Source organism: Lichenostomus cassidix, chromosome 13 (genome assembly GCF_008360975.1).
Source record: "Lichenostomus cassidix isolate B80296 chromosome 13, HeHo_3.0, whole genome shotgun sequence".
In the NCBI taxonomy this organism is placed as follows: Eukaryota; Metazoa; Chordata; class Aves; order Passeriformes; family Meliphagidae; genus Lichenostomus; species Lichenostomus cassidix.
The window spans coordinates 18,531,332-18,553,304 of NC_139494.1; the positions used below are offsets into that span (position 1 = coordinate 18,531,332).

General features: G+C 42.3%; 1 protein-coding gene across 2 annotated transcripts; it reads right to left on the reverse strand.

Moving 5' to 3' along the window:
* Positions 1–6,405: 6,405 nt before the first annotated feature.
* On the reverse strand, positions 6,406–18,357 carry GFRA3 (GDNF family receptor alpha 3). Of its 2 annotated transcripts, XM_085074132.1 has the most exons (8): positions 18,136–18,357; positions 14,424–14,699; positions 13,628–13,720; positions 12,867–13,212; positions 12,685–12,794; positions 11,495–11,629; positions 10,404–10,534; positions 6,406–10,092 (listed from the first exon to the last, which is right to left on the reverse strand). In XM_085074132.1, exons 1-8 carry the CDS (start codon positions 18,176–18,178, stop codon positions 9,958–9,960), a joined length of 1,269 nt encoding a protein of 422 aa, XP_084930258.1. In that variant the 5' UTR covers positions 18,179–18,357; the 3' UTR covers positions 6,406–9,957. The 2 variants fall into 2 exon arrangements, with proteins under 2 accessions (XP_084930258.1, XP_084930260.1); XM_085074134.1 differs by lacking the exons at positions 6,406–10,092; positions 10,404–10,534 and adding an exon at positions 11,170–11,306.
* Positions 18,358–21,973: the final 3,616 nt, after the last annotated feature.

The following is a 21,973-nucleotide window of genomic DNA, read 5'->3' on the forward strand; positions in this document are numbered from 1 at the left end:
ATCTAGGTTTGGTCTGGATTTGGTTTTGATTTTGCTTTTTTCTTTGGTTGGTTGCTTTTGGTTTTGGTTGCTTGAGGGTTTTTTTTAATAGCCAGAGTAAGTGGCTAGAAATGTATAGCCATTTGAAGGATACTCATGTTTTAAAATTGCTCAAAATTTGTCTGAAATCATCTTCCCACACTGCTGTTGCACTCTTAAGGGAGATGAGTAAGAAGATCCTGTATTCAAAGGTGAAGAGGAGGTTTTTCATGCTCACTGAATCAATGCTTTCTGCCTAATTGAGAACTGAATCTAAATCAAGTGGCTGTGTTGCTGCTTAGTAAATTGAATTTCTTCTAGTAGTTTCAGTTCAAGAAATGTTGATGTCCTGTCTTCCTTCTACCTCTTGGCCATTCCAAAGAAGCAAGCTACAAGAGGTGTGTTGGTACGTGGCTCGTATGATTAATTCAGTTCTACACACATATCAAATCAATAACTAACAAAGAAGGGTCCAAGGAGGACTGAATCTGAGATTCCAGAGTTTTCAGTGAGTGACAGGTACATAAGCAGGGATGATTGGACTGAATCCATCCAGTTTGTAAGTGAAGAAGTCAGCACTGGCAGCATGTAATGAGAATGTAAGCGCAATATTTATTCAAGGAATATTTAATTAAACTGGAAGGTAATGGAAGCATACAGTGTATAGCTCTTCCATTACAGAAAGTACTAGATTGCTTAGATGATTTATTACTGGGGAGAAATAATGGCTTCATGTTTTTTCCAAGACACAGAATGAAAGTGATATGACATTTTAAAGCTGCTCATATTGTACTGATATAACCTTTAAGAATTTTCACAAAGATGAGTTGCTTTTTCTGATTGTACATGCAAAAGCAATAAATTCTGGTAGCCTGTGTGGAAAGTAGGAGGTACTGTTGTTTAAAAAGTACTTTTGACAGACACTATAAAAGTCAGTAATGGAACCATAGGCTCTAATTTAATTCCTTATGCCCATGTGTTTTGTGAATTGATAGTCAGTTATTTGTAGGCATGGCACTTCCTTGATATAATCTATTGTGTAATAGAATGTTCTCTGTTGAAACAGTATGTTCTGTGATTCCCTAGAAAGACTTGTCATTCTTTTTTCTTATTTTCTTTTTTTCTCCCCTGTGATTTTGGGTGTTTAGGGATGGAGAAAACTTGGGTGAATGTGCTGCTTGTCAGTTGGAGATTGACAGTGCTGCATGTTTGTGTTGTTGAGCAATTATGCATTTTGTATTCTCTAGGAGTTGCATAGGGGAAAGCTGATCTTTGCAATATATTTCTCAGGGGCATAGTTTTAAAAACCAGTAGTATAGTATCTGGGGGTTAATTGAGCAATAACTGCAGCAACAAGGTGCCATGCAGTGAGTGAATGTCAGTTTTCTTTTTACACTAGGCTGTAATTTTTTTCCAAGTGAAATCTTCTCCTGATAGTCACATTGTGCAGTGAGCACTGATGATGCTTTACTTTTGGAAAATTTTGCTTATTTAGAGATTCTGTTCGGTAAACTGACTTCAGAAAGTCCAATGGAAAACAGCCCTTTCTACTTTATATGACCTAGTAATTCATATATTCTCTCCAGACCCTGAATGACAATTCATGTTTTCTGTTTCCCAGTATTAGGCTTTCCTTGTGAAACCTTTCTCACGGTTTGACCACAAAGTAACTCTTTTCATTTACTGTGTTAACCTCACAAATAAAATTAAAGCTGGTGAAAGAAACTATGTGAAAGATCATGTATTTTGAGATGACAGTCTTTTAGAAATAAGTATTGTATTGAGTGGAACAATAGGACAGATTTTGGTAAAGTTTAGATAGACTGCAGTATTAAAAAATTTTCTGTGCAGTGTATTAAACCAACTGAAAGTATGCAGTAGTATTTGTAATCCAACATTCTATTTTGTGCTGAATACTTTTGCACAAGCTGTTGCCAGATTCAAGAAGGCTTTTCAAGAAGGTTAGATTTGTATTCTCTGCAGAGGTGTTAAATACAGGGCAATAACTGTCAGTCTGTGACTGATGGGTTCTTGGGTATTGAAACCTGGGACTGAAATGGCAAAAAGGAATGGATCTGCTGTTGCCAGTATGGGGGCTGTGGGTTTTACAGGATGGAGTAGCTGTATGTAAGGATGCTTTTCAGCCACTCTTAAGATAACTGTGAAAATAATATTCTTAATACATGTTGGAAAACCAGTGAGGTTTTAATAGAAGTAAATGTGGCTTCTCCAGTCTGTGGGCTGCCGGTCCCATTTGGGAAGGCATCTACGTTAATCTGACATGTTGTTTAGCACTGATAACACTAGAGAGTCCAATTAAAGTATTTCAAGAAGACATCCCCATACAAGACTACACTGATTGTCCGCTAATGCGTATTGAATTTTAGCTAAATACAGCCCCGGGTGCTGTGCTGGAAAGCAGGGAAGCTTGCTATTCAAGCTCTTAATTCCTTTTATATTGATTTGGCTGCTAATGATATAACCTTCTACTCTAATTAACTGACATCTGCATTAGGCTGAAAAAAAGCCCCCTACTTGAAGCTGTCCACTTGTTTGTGTTATGAAATGTGTCCTTCTGTTATGTTAGATTTTGCCCAGCTTAGCTCAATCTGTGCATGAGTAATGCATGCAGAGGAATGGAACTTTTCATTCCCCTCTCAAGCATCTGTCTCTATTCAAGAGCTGGGAACAGAAGAACAGAAGAGAGCTGTTTTATTGAAACTGAGTTTTGATCTGTTCCTTCAGGAAGCTTTGCTGCTTTTGCTGGGGAAGTTGCATGACATGCCAGAAAATCATGGCACATTAAAGGTGCTTCAGTTGATGCTTCTGCTGAAGTGGAGCTTGTTCTTGCGGAAGACTGCAGATTTTCTATACCCTGATGCAGAAGGCTGTGGAACCTTTGACATGATATGTGCCTTATTTAGCTGAGTGCTGTGATAGCAGGATGTGATAAGATTGAGCTTTAGTTTGAAAAGTTGTATTTGGGGTTTTTTGCAACATTTAAGATTATACAAACTTTTAACCCAAAATCAGAAGTGAATTATTAAGTTAGCAAGTGTGCACAGCATTTTTACTTTTGTCTGCTTGGCATTGCTGATTGAAGATATAATCAGAACTAAACCACGAAATACATCTGAAAAAGAAAAATTAAAATAGGGCATTAGACTCAGTCTTGGAAATACCTTAACATAGGCAACTGGAATCTGAATTTAAAAGTTCATACTTGAAAATGCTGAATTAAAATACATACTCAGGTGGATATCTGAGCAATATTATTCTATCATGAGTAATAGTAGGACTCCAGGTGACATCTGCTGAGATCAATCAAAAACAAATGAAAAATAATGTAGTAAGTTGATCAACTCATCATCTTTTCCATCTTATTACCATTTTATTGTGCCTGATTTGCCAGATGGAAGATGTAATGCAGTGATGCCTGAGAGGAGAGGCCAACCTTGAGCTTTTAGTGTTAGAATTTCAACCTTGTAGGGGGAATATTATGTCCTACATAGCATTAATAAAACAGCTCTGATATTACTCCAAATGTTTTAGTAAATTGCTTCATGACAAGTCATAATTTTTCACTCTGAAAATGTATATAAAACTTGCATTTGCACTGTGATTTGTAGTTCCATATTAGTTCCATTTACACTGTGAGTTGTATTGGCATCTTAAGAATGAAGTGTTCAACGCACAACAGAGCTTCTGTTGTGATATGTCTGCAGCTCCCAGTTGGGAGCAGAATAGCAATTGGTTGTGTAGTGTGTTTGTGGAACTGGATTCCTTGTGCATTAAAATTTTTGCACAAGAATGGATTGAAATTGAGAAAAAAAGATGGGAAATCTCTTAGCTGATTTCTGCTTGAATTATTGTAACAGATGCATATACTCTGATTTGGAATGATGGGTGTGAAATCCAAAGGACTTGAGGCTAGAAGAATTAGCTGCTAATCTCACATTTCTACAGAAGGATTGAACAATTCCTGTTTTGTAGCCATGAAAACATCATAAAGTAATAATAAAACCCCTGGGGATCACTGACAAAACAAGCTTCTTAGAGCCACTAGCACTTAGCAAAATTGACTTCAGTTAATCAAAAGATTCTTTAGGGACAGAGGAAAAAAAAAAAAAGAAAAGACGGATGGTTTGGAAAGCTGGAGAATAAATAGCTGTGTGCAGATGGTTAAAGACATTGCAGTTTCTTGCAATGAGGCTCAGTGACCTACAATATCAGTATCTAATGGGCTAACTTATATAGAAGATAAAGTAATTTAAGTAGTAGACTGGTGGCGGAAAAAAGGTGAAAGGGAGGAGAGTACAGTGGCACTTTGCTCACCCTGTGTGGACACAGAGCCACTGACCACAACTGTCTGGTTATGTCCATCCAGCCAATTCCTTATCCACCAGTTAGTCCACCCTTCAAACCTGTAGCTCTTCCATTTGTAGATAAGGATGTCATGTGATTTACTAATTAATTTTAATTCAGCCATATTATCAGTAGAACATTTCTTAGTCTTTTTACATTTATCTCTGTATATAAATAATCTTCTCCTGTGTTCTCAGGCTCACTAGCAATTCTCCTTGCAAAGTGCTTCTACAGGGTCCAGACCATACCTCTTAGCACTTGATGTGTCTTATGATGTGAACTCTGTGATTCTGGCCATACAGTAAAGCAAAGGCAAAGATGCATTTCTCTGCTTCAAGATAAGTGATTTGAGTGTTGCTTAATAAATTTTGTCATCTAAAGGGGAGAGGAACAGCCAAAACACGTCTTAAAGAAAAACAGGTGGGACCAATGAGAAGAAAGATGAGTCAAAAATCACACAATTATTTTGTGCTAGCTTAATGTCTGCTTGTTCTGCCCAAAGGTAAAGACATAGTTATCAGCGCCATTTATCAGGCACACCATTTTAGTATAAACTTGTTTAAAAAAGGGTAGAGGCCCTTTGTCATCTTAATTAGACAGTAACCCATTGATTCCAAGTGGGCCTTCATTTTCTAATTATTTAGTACATAATGTCATTAAACATCTTTGAGTGGATGGGATTGCTCTAAAAGCTTTAGTTCCAGAGCTCTAATATTAGGCTTTTGGCATTCATCCCTGTGCGTGAAAAGCAGTCCGTTTGTTTACCAGGAATTTAGATTCCCATTACTGGGGGAATTAGCAGTGGTCTATTAGTCTGATTCAAGCACTTAACAATTGCTGATCATCTCCTCCTAGCTTGGGGATAATGGAGGTGATCAGCTGTAAATGGAAAATATGTGGGGCTATTTGCATGAAGGCACTCGGAGAAAGTGCAGCATCCCCTGACCTCTGCTAACCCTGGGGTTTGCAAGAAACCCAAATACCAAGTCACTTCCTGGAGGAGAGCTAATCACCTATCAGAAGAGCTTCCATTAGAGACTAACCAAGCTCAGCCTCAACTGACCCTGCCTCAAATGAAAAAAGGTTCAGCCACAAAGTCCCTGGGGTAGAAGTGAGTAGCCTCTGATTGTATTTACCAGGATCTGTTTCAAGGGGGGAAGCAGCTGTGGAATAGTTGAGGATTGTGATTCCATAGCAGTGCTGAATGATCCTATGGAGCTCAGCAGTGCTGGTTGGCTTCCTCTTTTCCTGTGTTGTCCCCAAAGCTTTGCCTGGTTCATGGACACCTCAAAGATTATTTTGACAATTCTCCTTTTTATTCTTGTGTAAAGTTGCCTACGATTTTGGCAAATAGAGTGACATGATTTTTAGGATGTATTGAAAAAGACACTTTCATTCTTTGTAGATGCTGAATCTATAGCACTTTCCTGTCAACTGAAAGTTACCTTTTATTGTCAGCAGATTTTGAGAGGTGTACCAGGGATCTGTAGCCAGGAATCACTGTCTGAAACAAATAGTTTTAACTTTTCCTCATCTGCAATAACATATTGTTTCTCATTCTGAAAGGAAAACTGCAGCCAGCCACTTGATCCTTGCTAAAACACAGGCATTTCTTGGAGGCAGTGGGAATGATCTGAATGAGGCAAGGACACTAATTTTGGACTTCAGAATTCAAGGCTTATCTCTGGCATCTCCTTGCTTATGACCTAGGGCAAGAAATGCGTACTGCTTCTCCCACTTGTCACAAGAAACCAGTTATCTAACAGCTTGCTGAGCTCACTGCTGGAGGACTATATGAATGCCTTTTGTAAATGCTAAATTAGACCATGTTAAGGGATCTAAGACTCAATCAGAGTTCTAGAAGCCACATCTGAAGTACCTGACAGTGAGTGATGTCTGTAAAAGTTGTCAAGACTGTTTTGTAAGAGATTCTAACTGTTCTTCACATTTCTTTCCGATAATGCCTCCAGCAGTGGAAACAAGAAGTGTAGCTTCCGTGAAATGCAAAGGAAGGCAGGAGACTTCTAGAGTTGCAAGATAAATTTTATTAGTCAGACCTCGCATTATTTTACTCTCTAAAAAATAATCTACGTTACAATAATTAGAAGGTTCCCTCCTCATAGATGCTTGCTGAAAGCTCATTGTTAACACTGTCTGGATAGAAGATGTTTATTGGATTATTTTTGCATTGTGTGGATTATTTTTTGTGAGACCACAGATGCTCACAGGATGTTATATTCCACTTTCTGGGAGCAGAAGCTGAGGCGGAGGGAGGGTTGTAAATTGCCCTGTAGTATGTTAGTAAGCTGTTCTGAATGGGTATAGGAAATGTGCCAGTCTTGGAACATTGGTGGTAGTAGCAGAACTGAATTGATACTGATACTGGCATGACATTTCTAGTAGCAGTTAACTTGTGCATGCATATTATGATGTGCAGTTGGAAAACTGTGATATTTGGAGATCAGGTGTTAGAAAAATCTAAGCAAAAATTGGTTTGTACTCACAGCAGTGTGAGTACCTGTGAATGTAGGTGTAGTTAAAAGTGAATTTTGCTTGCGGTTATTGATGAACAAGCTAAGAGGCAGCTGTCTATATAAAGGTGCGTGCGAAAGGGACATGGGACACTTGGATAAAACCCAACAAACTGACATATTGCTTCAGTTTCCATCTAGAGCATGATTTGTCTGAGTGTCAAGCATTTTCCTGTGCAATCCAGGATATGAGAGAAGACTGCAATTGCAACCAATAACCTTCTTAGTAGGGATTTAGTGCCCTAAACATGAACAAAAAAATGCTAATTCCTTTTTCCACATCAAGCTGTCTTACAGCACTAAATCTGGGAAAGAGGAAAGATCACAGCGCAGATGAGTGGATGGTCAATGCAGTATATTGTGTACCGGTGTGTGTGGTAAAGATCACTCAGAAATCTACTCCATTATTCTCACAGATACTCTTTCTGCTGTGTGGAATAGCGGAAAGAATAACATTTTCTTCTTCCTGTCACTCTCCATTAACTTCTGGATATGACAGATGCTATTAGATTACAGTCAAGAGTCTTGACACATTTCTAAGTCCCACCATATGGAGGATGGTCTAATGTAGATACTATATTATGGTTACATAGACTCTGTTTTTATTAAATAATGGTAGCAAACATGTGGAAACTATGCTGTCTCTTGCTCCAAAGAGCCGCATTTCAGTAGGTAATGAGAAATACCAGCATTAGTATTCCTGTTTATCAAGACATATTTGTTCCTACTGCGTGGAAATAATACATTGCTTTTCTGTGTGACAGAGGAGATGATATTGCTGCATGCACAATTTTGCTCTACCTGCCTAGGAAATAAACAGAAGTCTGGAATTGGAAATGGAACTATTAACACTGCAGAAGGATAATTACTTTGATACATGTGATGATGTAAGATACTGTAATAAGGTGTCGGACAGTGACTGGGAACCACAGCTTATTACCCATCTCGTGCTTCCCTGGCAACAGATAAAGCACAGGGATAAAAAGGAATACTCAGCTATTCTGCCTCTGTTCAGGGTTGTGATCAGGGTTGTATATAGTATTGTTCAGATCTGTTGCCTCTCAGGATGAGCAATGGGCACTATATGTGTGCATGGAGGAGCTGTTTTGAGATGAGTTTCTGGCTATTTGAAAATGTAGGCTGGCTGATGAGGCAACTCTAGCACACAATTGTAGACTGTTAACCTGTGCTCAAAAATCAATATTCACTTAACACCACATTTTAACAGACAAATGCAGCACAAACTAACAGCAGTTACACAGTGCACACATTTACATTCAGAATAAACAGGTAATGAAATAGCGCTTAGCGGAGGAGGAAGAGATGGGGCAGGTGGCTGGAAGGGGACAATGGTAACTTGAATATGTTGACAGGTACAAGATTTTTCTACTGAATGTCCCAGGGGTTTGTGGCCAATACACCTTCAATGAGCCAAATGCATTCTCTAAGGATTACCGAGAAGGTTTGTCCTGAGGCCAGGCAAGACCATCTTTTGCTAGATAAGACTAAATTTACTGAAGTTGAGCACAGTTCATTTTGAACAACAAAACTCAAGTGTGTTGCTAGCTGCGATAGTGGATTTTATATATGTTGCAAGGGACAAAACAGAATAGAGCAAAAATATAAACTCTAGTCCTTGATCTGGACTGATACTTTTCATATACTTAAAAGAATGGATTTGAAAAGGGAACTGAAAGTAATCCAGATATAGTGTTTAGCAGGGACTTCATGTGTCTGTTTATTGAGCTTTACTTGCAATCCACCCTGAAGCACAGACTTCTAGTCTTTATGATGAAATGCTCTACTCTATGCCTTCATAGGCTTGAGAAGTGGATACAAACAAACCTCATTAATTTCACAAGTCCGATTGCAAGGTCCCACACCTGGTTTGGGGCAACCCCCAATATCAGTACAGTGGGGGAGTGAAAAGATTGAGAGTAGCCCTGCAAGAAAGGACTTGGACATATGGTTAGATGGAAAATAAGACATGAGTCAGTAAAATGCACTTGCAGCCCAGAAAACCATCCTGCAGCCTGGGCTAAATAAAAAGAAGCATGGCCAGCAGGTCGAGAGGCAATTCTTCCCCTCTACCCCACCCCACCTCACCACCTGGAGTTCAGCATCCAACTCTGGGGTGCCCAGTACATGACAGACAAGGACCTGTTCAAGCAGGTCCAGAGGAGGCCATGAGAATTATGTGAGGGCCGGAACACCTCTCCTATGAAGAAAGGCTGAGACAGTTGATGTGGCTTGGCCTGCAGAAGTGAATGCTCTGTGGAGACCTTGTTGTGGCCTTTCAATATATAAGGGGGGATGATAAGCACAGAGAGAGACTTTTTACCAGGGCCTCTAGGGGCAGGATATGGATACCTTATCCTGCCTTATGGATACCTTATACCTCATAGTTTTAAACTATGGAAGTGGGTATGTTTAAATTGAATACTAGGAAAAAATTATTCCCTGTGAGGGTGATGAGGTGCTGGCACAGGTTGCCCAGAGAAGCTGTGGCTGCTCTGTCCCTTCAAGTGTTCAAGACCAAATTGAATGGAGCTCGGAGCAACCTGGTCTAGTGAAAGCTGGTCCCTGCCCACAGCAGGGGGTTAGAGCTAGATTATTTTTTAAGGTCCCTTCAAACCCAAACCATTCAATAATTGTATGCCTGAGGAGGAGTTCCAGATGGTGGGGAGGTCGGTGATACTGTCAGGTCATCCCTGCAGTCAGAAACCAAACCCAGGACAAGTTCTAACAGAAATAAGACCTTTGTTTAAACCTATTATGCTGGAACATTAGCCTGTTACTCAAAATGTGTACATAGCAGAAGCAATGGTGAGAACTGTATCTGCAGAGCTCAGTGTAAACTGATGAAGGGAAAGGGGGGTGCAAGTATGTGGGAGGTTTCCAGTGACTGCCATTCTGGGTTAAGGCTGTTCCATTTTTCTTGTCTGAAAGCCTTCTGTCTCCCAAAGGTAAATCTGTATTGGGACATGCCTGGACATGGAATAATATTAATAATATGGGAAGGAAAGATTCCATTTATGCCAAGTTAATGTGGGCTCAGCAACAGGGGCAGGAACAGAGCCAGAGAAGGCCAGGAAGCAGCAGCTCCAGAATATACTGAGGAGGCCATAGGCATACTGCTCTGTTCGGAGCTGTCTCGCTGCGTCTTTCCTTCAGCCACCTAGGAAATAAAAAGGAGGGATGAATCCCAGTTAGATATATGTAACTGAAACTTCTGGCTGCAGAACCTCCCATTCTGAACACTAATGTGAGACTATTGAAACTCCTGTGGCCAGACATATGGCCACCTATTTCTGCTTGTCTGGAAGGAATAACTTCAGGTGGAGTGGTCCAGTGTTCTGCATGCACATAGCATCCCTTGGTTTAGTGTCCTAAGCCACGTATTTCCAGATCCAAGGTTTTTCAACTACTGTCTCTAGGCCTGACACTGCTTGACTCACTGCTTTGTGAAGGCAGCAAAGCACTGCGTACCTGGGACATTGCTGAAGAGAGAGATGTGCTGGCACTGTCTCCTTGGAAGCTTAGGGAAGATGAATAAAGTAAGTCATCCTGTCTTTCTAGAGCTGTCTGCTTCAGGTGCATTTGAGACCAAATGGTATTTTCTGCAAACAGAAGTAAAACAAGAATCTTACTGTGCTTTTCTTGTGCACACCTTGGAGTCTAGGGAACAGTAGTCTAGAGAAGCTATTTTAGGAAATGCACTCACAGGCTGTGTGGCCTTGATTTAGAAAATACGTATTCTCTATTCAATAATGTCCTGTCATTTTGTGAGTTTACTTGTAAGGTTGAGCAGACTGCAAAAACAGTTTGAACTGTACTTGAAGACTTTTGGGTCCCTCTGTGACTTTCCCAACTCTATTTCGTAAGGGACAGGTTTGCAGTATCTTGGATGAGATGATTTAATTGTTGATATGTCTATAGTGCTGGGTGTAGGCTTTTATATACTGCAGGAGGTTGGTTTAAATATTAATCATTTATGTAATTATGCTGTTTTCTTTTACATCCTTTTAAAGCTTTTACAAACATAAAATATTTAAATCTCATTAAGGTATGTTGCTAAAATGCTAGGGAGATAGAAAGACAGACTTAGGATTACACAGTTGCATGTAACAGGACATTTGCAACTGCTATACTTAATCTAGCAACAGGCTGTGTCAGGAGCTACTTGTCTTGACTAAGTAAGGGCCAGGGGTGAGTACAGAAACAGAGGACAAGGAGGGAATCCTGACCCCATAATCCTGGTGCACAGATATGGTTACTCAGCAACCTATGGATACAGCATATCTGACCTCCCCTTGGTGATGTTTTTGCAGTGCTCTTGATTTGAATTGTTTTTGGAAATAGCTTCAAGGGTGTTTGAGACGAACAGAAATGCTGCCAAAAGATACAGAAACACTTCTGAGAGCAGATCCAGACTGGTCCCAGTTTGCAGAGGAGATCACAGAGACACTGCAGAAGAAGACAGAACTATACACAAGAGCAGTGCAACACAGGATCTTGAAACTACAGGATTTAAATTTCCCTGTGCTGAGCTGTTTTTCTGTGATGTGACTGATGCTTACCAAGGCATTTGTTGCTCTCAAACATGCTGAGTATCTGGTCACACTTCTCCTTCTGGTTGCCGCTGCTTTCACATGTACACCACAAGGAGACCTCCACACTGGAGTTACTGACGTAGTTGGGCGTCATGGGTGTGCCTGTCCCAAACCCCCAGACAAAAGAAGCATTATTAATCATGTTATACTATACCCTGGAGGCAGAAACCTTTCACTGTGCTAAGTGGGTACCCAGGTGAGGTCAGGAGTAGCAACTAGGTGGCCCAGACATGATGAACCTACATGAAGTCTGCTGGACTGTGAGAAAGTGTTGAGATTGCTATCCCTGACTCAGGCACTCTGATTGTGAGATGTATTGAGAACTGAAGCTGGTGCAAGCTTTAAATTCTGAAGGATTTTTATTTTAAGATGTGAAGCACCTGTGGGGACTCAGCTGAGGTACTGACATACGGCAGCAAAAGGTGCTCTTGCTTCTTGTGTAGCTGGCAACACTGTGAACCAGGTGCCTTTTGCCAAACAAATACTGCACACCTGTAGTGTGCCACTCAGGCAGTGTTCATTTTACACAAAACCAGAAGAGCCATCTGGAAAAATGGAACGTATAGTCTAGACTTTCAGCTTTTGAGGTACTGCTGCTCTTTACATCCTCTTTTGAGCCACTCTGAAAAAGTATTAGTAGGTTGGTAGATAGTAAAAAACTAAAAACAAAGATGACCTTCCTTCTAACAGCTGGTAGTGCTATGTTCTGGCTGATCCTGAGAACATAGTATGCACAATACTAACATACCATCAGGAGTCTAAAAGTCGGGCAGTGATAAAATGCCATGTTTAATCACTGCTGTGATGGGATGTAACTCCCGCATCAGGAATGACTTAGTTCACACAAGCCCACAGAGCTCTGTTGATGAGGAATTTAGAGCTCTTTGCACCAGCTGATTATGCAAAGAGGTATTCAGAAATCCCAGGCAAGGATGGGGCAAAGTACAGCGAAAAATACCATGAAAGAGCTCTCTTTGGCCTGCATTTACCTCAGAGGCAAGGGAGAGCACTAGCATCAATTAGTACAGTATATTCACTGGTATACTGAGCACTACCTCCTGCAGGAGACCAGGATGGTCCTCCACCTGGCATCAGTGTGCCTGCAAGTTTGTGGCCTGAAAGCATCCACCCTCTATGTTCCTGTGGATATCACTTACCAATCAGCCCCATGTAAGCCTGCAGGCATGCAGCACGGTTGTGCAGAGAGCAGCCATCTGCAGACATGTCTGCAGGTTGACAATTTTGTTGGAAGTCAGCCAGTCGGGATCTGTAGGAAGGAAAATGAGACCATCAGTGTCAATGTTGTTCTCTTGGTAACATCCTCTGCTGCCTGACCTACTTGCAGATGTGGTCTTCTAAGCAGGAGTCCAGAAGCCAGAGGCAATTTGGTTTGGTGTTATACTGGAAGGAACAATCAGGAACAATAGTTTTCCGGCGTCTTTCTCCACAAAATTCATCTTGACATGGACAAAACAGGATCCTTTTGGTGAAATCCTCAGGAACTTTCTCAAAGAAATTCCTTAGCCCTCTGTGGCACTTGCGCCGGTCACACACATCCTCACTTCCTGCTCCCTTGGTGCAGATGGAGGCATAGTCTGTGCGCAGACGAAAACACTTCTTGCTCAGATTACAGACATGTGTTGCTTTCAGGCATGGATTTGTTGCATCTCCTGCTAACTGTGAGCCTATAAAGCCAAAAGAAACAGAAAAACCTTGAGGCAAGATTCCAGAAGAGATTCTGTATAGAAAGAGTACTCCTTTCTTGATGGTCAGATTCGAAAAATCCAAAAGAACAAAGCATATCAGTCCTTCTATGTGCCTGCAGTATGACACTGTAATTATACTAGTTACAAAGGAGTATTTTTTTTTATTGGTTCATGGTAAGGTACTTGTTTCAGAAAACAGACCATTGTGGGTTATTACTGGTTTCATGGGCCTAGATCTGTGGCTATATTTACACATGGCAGAGGTGACAATTTAGGCAAGTATCCATAGAAGGCATTCCTCTGATTAAAGGCATCATTACCTCAAACTGTTCTTAATAATTTCAACCCATGAAAAGATAAAGAGAGGGTAGCATGTGACCATTCAAATTCTTACCTGATACCAGAGCTGCCAGTTTATTATAATCTGTCTTCCAGTGTTCTTCATTTGCTGGATTCTCATAGGGAGAGGTCTCCAAACCGAAATAACCTAGGCAAGACACAAGATATTTTATGCAGTGGGAGATGGGAGAAACGCTTTGTGACCAGCTGTATTTATTTATTAATTTGTTTGTTTGTTTATTCTTAAATGGATATTTTTCTTATTTATGCCTGGTTCTTTCCTCAGACTGGAGTTCCGAAATGCTCTGTCTCACTCAAAACCAAATGCCAAGAATGGTTCTGCTGGAAAAGCAAAGCTATTACTGTGTAAAACCTTTGTTACATTTTGTCCAGCTGGAAACTGGATTTTTCTGTTGTCATTTGGATTTTTCAGGTCCCGTAAGAGTGAGGAGCTGAGCAGCACAGGCAGACTCTAGTGGGAGGTCAAGTAGAAGCATCCCAGAAAAGAAGGCAGTAGAATGCTTAGGGATGCCACGTGTCCTACTCACGTGCGTTTTCAGTGATGGACAGACAAGACCATTTTGAGGTATTTTTTACAGCACTAAATCTAACTATCTCAATGTAGCTGTCTTTGTCTCTTAGGGTCGCTGGTGTATTTGAAGGGCTAGTCCCAGACCAAATCAGTTTTCTCTGCTTATCAAACAGAGCAGTAATGAATTCTCTTTACTAGGAGGTATGGTTCCAGAGCAATTACCTACAGTGTTGGAAGTGGACTTTCACAGTTTTCTTTCGGATGGCAGGTGGGAGTAAGCCTTACTAGTAATTTGTAAATTTGTATTATTTCATCTCACCATCTGCCATACTGGAGTGAACGGTCCAGAAAATGCGTAAGCAGTGTTCCTGTCTCTTCATGCGCCGATGACACTTGCAGTGCAGTAAAGAGCTGTTCCCAAGGTCAAGCTCCGCATTCAGACATCTGACCCTGCTATCATGATCCAGTGGAAGGAGGTGAGTCTTGGCCAGGGCACAGTTTTCCAGAGTTCTGTATGTGGCATTGCAGGTGGAGTCGGAGAGGCACAGCTGCTCTGCCACAACACAGTCACTCCTGGGCAGAGCCACAAGGTCTCCTGATCAAGTAGAGAAAAGATTGTTAGGACCCCAGTGAAGATGCATGTTACACAAGCACCTTGTCATTGTTTCTGCAGGGATCCTGTCTTCAACAAGGACTCCTTGCAATAGGCAGAACTTGTTGGGACCTTTCATACAGAGTAGTAAGGAACAAGAGCTGTCTCCATTTAGAAACAGTGAAAGAGGGAACAAAAGATTAAAAAAAAAAAGTCTCAAAAATAATTTTGTTCAACTTGGCCATGATCAGGGATTGCTCTGTATTTTATGGACTAGTAAATCCCTGTGGAACCTTGGGGTTGCTGAGGCCTGCTCTGAAGAAGCTCTTCTATCTGGGCACTGAAAACCACAGTGCAATAAGCACATAGTAACACCATACTGTGTACTGTGAGTCAATGCTGCTGCAATTACTGAAGTATATGCCGGTCATTAGGAGATGTACTGAGAAAGCCATTTATAGGGTGTAAAAACAACTACTTTAATGAGCCTGAAGACTTAAGAATGTGTATTTTTTGCATAATAAAATGAATCCTTAGCCTAGGATGCAACTAGCTTCATGCAGAAATGCTGATGTGCAGTCAATTAAAGTACATAGAACCCAGCCCCTAAAATCCCTGCCAAAAATGCAGATGAAGGCTTGGCCCATAAGAACCTCATGAAGTTCAAGTCCAAGATCAGGTGCTGCAAGTGGGTCAGGGCAATCCAGATCTAAGTCCAGACTGGGAGATGAACTCATTGAGAGCAGCCCTACAGAGAAGGACTTGGGGGTTCTCATGGGTGAGCTGGTCATGTGCACTTGCAGCCCAAAAAGCCAAACATGTCAAAATTAGCATGACCAGCAGGTTGAGGGAGTAGATTCTGCCCCTCTGCTCTGCCCTCATGAGACCCCTAGCTGCAGTGGTGCATCCAGCCCTGGGGCTCTCAGTACAGGAAGGACATCAACATGTTAGAGTGGGTCCAGAGGAGCCCCAAAGACGCTCCAAGGGCTCGAGCACCTCCTGCTATAGAGACAGGATGAGAGAGCTGGAGTTATTCAGCCTGAAGAAGGCTCCAGGGTAACCTTAGAGCCCCCTCTCATACTTAAAGGGGACTTGCAATAAAGGAGGGATAGCAACTTTTTATACAGGCAGATAGTGATAGGAAAAGGGGGAAGAATTTTAAAATAAAAGGGCAAGGTTTAGATTAAATGTTAGGAAGAAGTTCTTCACTCAGAAGGTGGTAATGCTCTGACTCAGGTTGCCCAGAGAAGCTATGGTGGCCCCATCCCTGGAAGTGTCCAAGGCCAGGTTGGATGGGATTTGGGGCAACCTGGTCTGGTGGAAGGTGTCCCTATCCATGGCAGGGGGATGGATCAAGATGATCTTTAAAGTCCCTTTGTGCCCAAGTCTTTCTATAATTTTATGATTATGTTGTCATGGGTAGGTGAATTCACTCTGTAATCTTTCTTTATTTCTGCTGTAGATGCATCTATGTTTACAATACAAGTACAATAAAGTCGTGGAACAAGACAGTTTGCTAATAAAATTTATATATGGGCTGTTATGTTTCTTCCCTTCAGGTCAATATTGCTTGGCTGGTTTTAGGAAATTACTGTGCTGAGCCTTACATCTACCTTTAGTGTTCTTTGGGTACATCACCTTAGCTATCACTCTCTTGTTCAGCAGGCACAGTAGTACTATTTCAGTCTGCCATCACTATTAATTAGGAAAAAATCTTGGTACAACTCATATTGCCCAGTGTACCATCTTCACCATGTAATTTGTTCTCTCACTTTCTTCACTTTTGCTGGCTTCATCAGTTTATTTGCTGTAAGCAGTAGAATGCATAATTCTATGCCAGCCTGCTTCTCAAACTTTCTGTTTTTTCTACAGCCCAGTAATATTATCTAGGTACTTCTGTCTCACTTGTACAAGTTTCTTTGTTCTTCCAGAAACTTACTGTACTTTGTTGTTCACCTGGCTCTTACATAGAGACTTGATGACTTTCCAAGCTCCCTGAAAAATCTCTCATCAGGAATGCTTTGTACCCAGCACAGTACGTCCAGGTGAAGCTGCTCTAAACCTCAAATTTAAAACAGTCCTCTTCTACAGACATCACTTAATAGCTGTTCATTTTTTGTAAGCCCTGAAATTTGACAAGTTATTTCATTTTATAAAAAAACTTGTCTCAGTATTCCAGTAACAATGTGAAAGAATGAGAAAGCTAATTCTTTCCTAGATCTATGGTCTGGGTTGCAGAACAAGTTAAAGATGTGTGTATGGGAATCCCATCCATAGTTAAAAACAAAACAAAAAAAAACCAAACCAAACCAAAAAGTTAAAAGTTAACAAAAATTTAAAACAAATTAACAGGTTATGATTATTTATACCTTAGAAAAAAATGGAGAGGTAATACAATGCACCTTTTTTCTCCCTTTTCAATATCCGGTCATATACAAATGTCTATCCTGTTGCCCCTGGTGCACCATGTTATTTAAAGAGACAACAATTACAGAAGGGAACCCCTTCTTTATTAAACACGATAACCAAAGCAGCATTGGCATTTGGACAGGTCAAATTGTGGGAAATCTTTCATAATCATATGGCTGCCAGTGTTACTTTGGTCTAAGTGCAGCAGCCCATCTTTTAGCAATCAAAAAGCTGCAGCTTTTTCTGAGTGCAAAGCACCCCTGGTCAGAAACTAGGAATGCTTCAGAATAGTTTTTAATTTCCTTATTCCTAGTCACATCAGCCATGAACACTGAACAAAAGATGAACTGGAAAAAGGAATAATTTCAATCCTCAGCTCTTGTGATTTGGCAGTAGTAAGAGGAAGAGTAGAACAATCAGCTGCATCTCTGCAGGAGTTCCTTGGATTAGTCTTGGCAAACTGAGCCTCGTCTCGGAAAACTACGGGCCTGAAGGGCGAATGCATGACGGGTAGGTATCAAAAACTGCTCTGGGCGAAGCCAGCGAGAGCGCGACGCAGCTGGGACCAGCTCAGGCGAATCCTCGCGTTGTGCCCGTCGGGCGCATGCAGGGATCGGCTCCCGGCATCTCCTCGCCTTCTCACGCCTTGCCTCCAGGGCAGACGCTCCCCTCCCCAGAGCGTCCCTCCGTTTTGGCCACAACCACACTGAAGGTTCCCCGCTCGGGCCAAAGCAGCAGCCGCCTTTCCCGGTTTGAATCGCGAGTTCCTACCCGCCGCCTGCGCCCGGGACAGCTGGAGCCAGTGGCCGGGAGAGCCGGGTAGCGGCTGGGAGCGCCGTGCTCGAGACGCGCCCGGTACCGGGGTGGAGCAGTGGTCAACCCTAGCGGCCGCGACCCCGGAGCTGCCCCTGCAACCCGCAGCCGCCCCGTAGCGGGACCGAGGTGCGGGCGGTTCCGCTGTCCACCCGCCGGGAGAGGGATGGGGACGTGCCTCCCTGCCCAGCCCGACCCACGCCCCGGGCGCTGTTACCGGCTCGGGAGAGTAGCAGCCCCAGGAGCAGCGCCGGCCCCATGCTAGCTGTCGGTAGCTCCGAGCGCCAAGCCTGCAGCTCACATGCTGCACACGACCCCGCCTCGGTTCTGCTGAGCCCGGCCCGCCCCGTCGAGGTGCGGGCAGCGAGCACCGCCCCCGACCCGCCCCACCCCGCGTCCGGAACCCGCTTGTGGGAACCACGGGGGGCGGAGGTGGCTGTCGGGCTGGTGCGAGATTGGGCGGGTGGGGGGACATCCCGCAACCGCTGTCCCCAGGGCGACCGGGAAGCCGCTGGGCCCGGGCCCGGGGCCAGGCAGTGCAGGAACGCTTCAAAAGGGGCGATTTGGAAGGGGCTGCGTAAGGCGTTTGTTTATTTTATAGTACACCTCAGTACCGAGAGCAGAGCTGTGGCTGCGCACCCTCAGGGGCGTACTTGGTTAAAGGACTGTAAGTCTCAAACAGAGGGAGGAGACAGAGGCTGACTGGCTTTTGAGTAAATTCCCCAAGTGATTCTTGGGTCTGTGGAAGGGATGACACAGCTTGTGTCTTTTTCCTTTTGGCTTTGTTGTGAAGGCTGTTATTTCAGTTTCTTACCTGTTGCTGGTTCTGTCTTGATTGAGCTGCTTGTCTGCACCCACACAAAATATGGCATTTTGAAGGGCCCACCTGGCATTTAGGTAACTGTGCTTCTTTGGAACAGATGCTTCCTTTTAATTTGCATCTTAAGATCAAATTAACCAGTGCGAAAAAGTTGCAGTCCAACACACGCATGTTAAACATCAGTATATGAAAATGAGGCAAACATTTTGCACATCAATTGTTTGCCTAAGTAGAGAGACCTACGCCATCTGCCCGAAAACCCCAATAGAAAGGGTAATAACTGTGCAAACACATTAAGTGTTCACAATCCAATTCAGTGGTACCCTCCTCTTCTTGAGTTTTTAACAGATTAGTCCTCCTGCTTACTCCAGGGAACTGCTGGGAGAGAATTCTTCTGAATAGAAATTACTGTATATCACTGTATTAAAACAAGTAGCTGTTCCAGTGATATGCTAGACATTTCATCTCTACATCCATGACTGCCACAGCCAGTGAAGAGTGAGTTTACCCAAGGCAGTATTTTGTTCGCAGTAGGTGCTGAATTACTTAGTTATACCCTATTTTGCGTAATACTAATCTTACGAAGATTATAGCACACTGGTGCTTCTGCTGAGTTTCTTCAGGATTTGATCCCTACAGCCCTCCTCAAGTCAAAATCAGAGCATATCACAGGGAAGTGCAAAAGATGGCTGGGCCATTTGTCAGGAGTACTGTCATAGTACTGGGGGAGGTAGCATGGAGCAGGGCTGAGCAAACACTTCTCTGCCTGGGCTAATATTTACAACACCACACTCTGCTCTTTACAGGGCTAGAAACAGACAGCAGACACTCACAGCTCATAGTAACACCTGTACACTACAGAAATATTAACCTAATGTAAACAACCTGACAGAAGTTCATGTCTATATTTATGGAAAACCAAATAAAAACCTCCTCCATCTCCTAGCATGAGTGCTAGCGCCCTAAACAACTCTGGCTGCTCGTTGCCAAAGAAGGTTCAGGGGTTTGAAAGGCATAGCAGCTACCCATAGTTTTCTGTTTCAGTTCCTGGGATACTTCGCCACTGCTGGCTCAGACAACTTTACTCTTTTATTCCTATGAGAAAAGAATTCAAAGCTGCTCTTATATTTTAGCCTCGGTGTGGTTCACCGCAGGAAGATCAGAGTCATTTAGGTGTATGTCTGGTTAAGTACAACCATACTGGTAGATTATATCTTTGGTGAAAATAACTGTAAGTTGTTCTACAGGAAAAGGGAACTAAGAAATTTATGATGGTAAAAATTCAGGGTGAGCAATGGACATACTGAACAACATAGCTTCAATACAGAGGGACTTCAAGAAATGAAAGAACTGGGTCAACAGGTGCCTCATGTCTATGACATTTAGGAAGTAAAGTCGAGTTCTGTAACAGGGCAAAGTGCAACTTTTCTGGCTGAGGACCGAGTGGATGAGGAGCAGCCCTGCTGGAAGGACCTGGAAGTTGCCATGGATACCAGTAAGATGTGATTGTGAATAACACAACCCACACACCACACTATATTAGGAAGAACATGGCCAGGGACTTAAAGAAGTTATTCATGTCTGCTTAGCAGTGGTGTGGCCACACCTAGACTGCTCTGTGCAGTTTCCTGCTCCTGAAGTTCAAGCGGGATGTAGAGGAACTAGAGAGGGTCCAGTGGAGGGCTACCAATATGGTAGTACACGACCTACAAATCGATTATCAGAGCTGGGCTTGTGTGCTTGGCAAAGAGGAATTTTACAGATGATCTACTATCACCCTACAGCTACTTCAAGGTGAACTGCAAAGGCGATAAACCCAAATGGCAGGTGATATAAAAAGTGATGATGGCCACAAATTCCATCTCGAGTTGTTCAGGCTGGATGCTTTGAAAAACTTTTTTACTAAGAAGTTTACTAAGGACAGATTATCTAGAAACATATCAGTGTCTGTATCTGAACTTATAGAAAAAGTTACAGCCAATTTGCTCTTTTGTTGGTGTTAGTACCGACTAGCAGAGACGTTTGACTAGAGACTCTCTAAGTCCCTTTCCAACAACTAGTTAAGGCAGTGGTTAGTGTGCACATGCTTGGATGACAGAAGTAATTTAAGGCATGAGTAGCTCAGAAGAGAAATGATTTGTTAAAGGAAAGCAAAAACACTTTTTCAAGGGAGGAAAGGAAGAATATCTTAGAACAGCACTGGTCTACTACCTTAAGTCTAATTTTCTTGAGAGGCAAGAACATAGACTAAGTAAGTAGTTTTAATAATGCATTACACTATATTTTGATTCAAAGACATGTAAGCAATGAGCCCATTGTTCTGATCCAGGTATATCCATGATGTATATTGTCTCTCCTTGTCTCAAGTGAAGCTGAATTAGTTTGCAGGACAGTGGATCTGGCAGTGGTAAGACAGACCCAGGCGTTAGGAGTTGTAACTGTTCAATGTAGTCAATATTTCCCATTTTAATGCTCCCACTGAAACTGCACTGCTTGCTCCCCCGCCTTCCTTCAACGGGAAGAACAAAAGGCAAAGATCACAGGTTGAGATAAGAACAATTTACCAGAAAAACAGCAATGAGATAAGAAAAGGAACGGTAACAGCAACAATATTAATAAGAAAATGTATAAGACAAAGAAATTATTTGCATGGGAAGTCCACAACAATACTGACTGGCTCTTCCCAATAACACTTTTCCCCACCAGAAAGAACCCCTTCTCAGAAGCAAGGGAGTCCCTTTCTCTGCCCCTGGCAATGATGTGAGGTGGTATCAAATAATGTTAGGGTATTGGCCATGCCCCCTCACGCTGATCTGTGCTGAAATCAGGACAGGAACCGAACCAAAGACTTTACTTTCCTCTAGGCTAGCAAGGTACTTAAAAAGGTATGAAAGCAACCAAGTTAAATAACATTAATCAGATTATTTCCTCTTGATTCAGCAGCAGTCCTACAGCTGCTTTCCACAGTGAAATGAACTGGACTTCTATTCATTCAAGCCATGAGACAGATGACTTAAAGCCACATTAGGCCACAAAGATCAGTGGTCCCACTCTGCTGCCATCTTCACTAACTTTCAGTGCTGTGGAACACAGAACCAGAGCCAGTAGGTTCTTATTTTAATCACTCCTGTACATTTTCTCCTCTTTGCATTGTAGAAGAGGTAGGCACATGGCAGGGCAGCAGCACAGGGGCTGTTTACTTTACACCTTATCAGCAGCATTAGGTGCTTTAGAG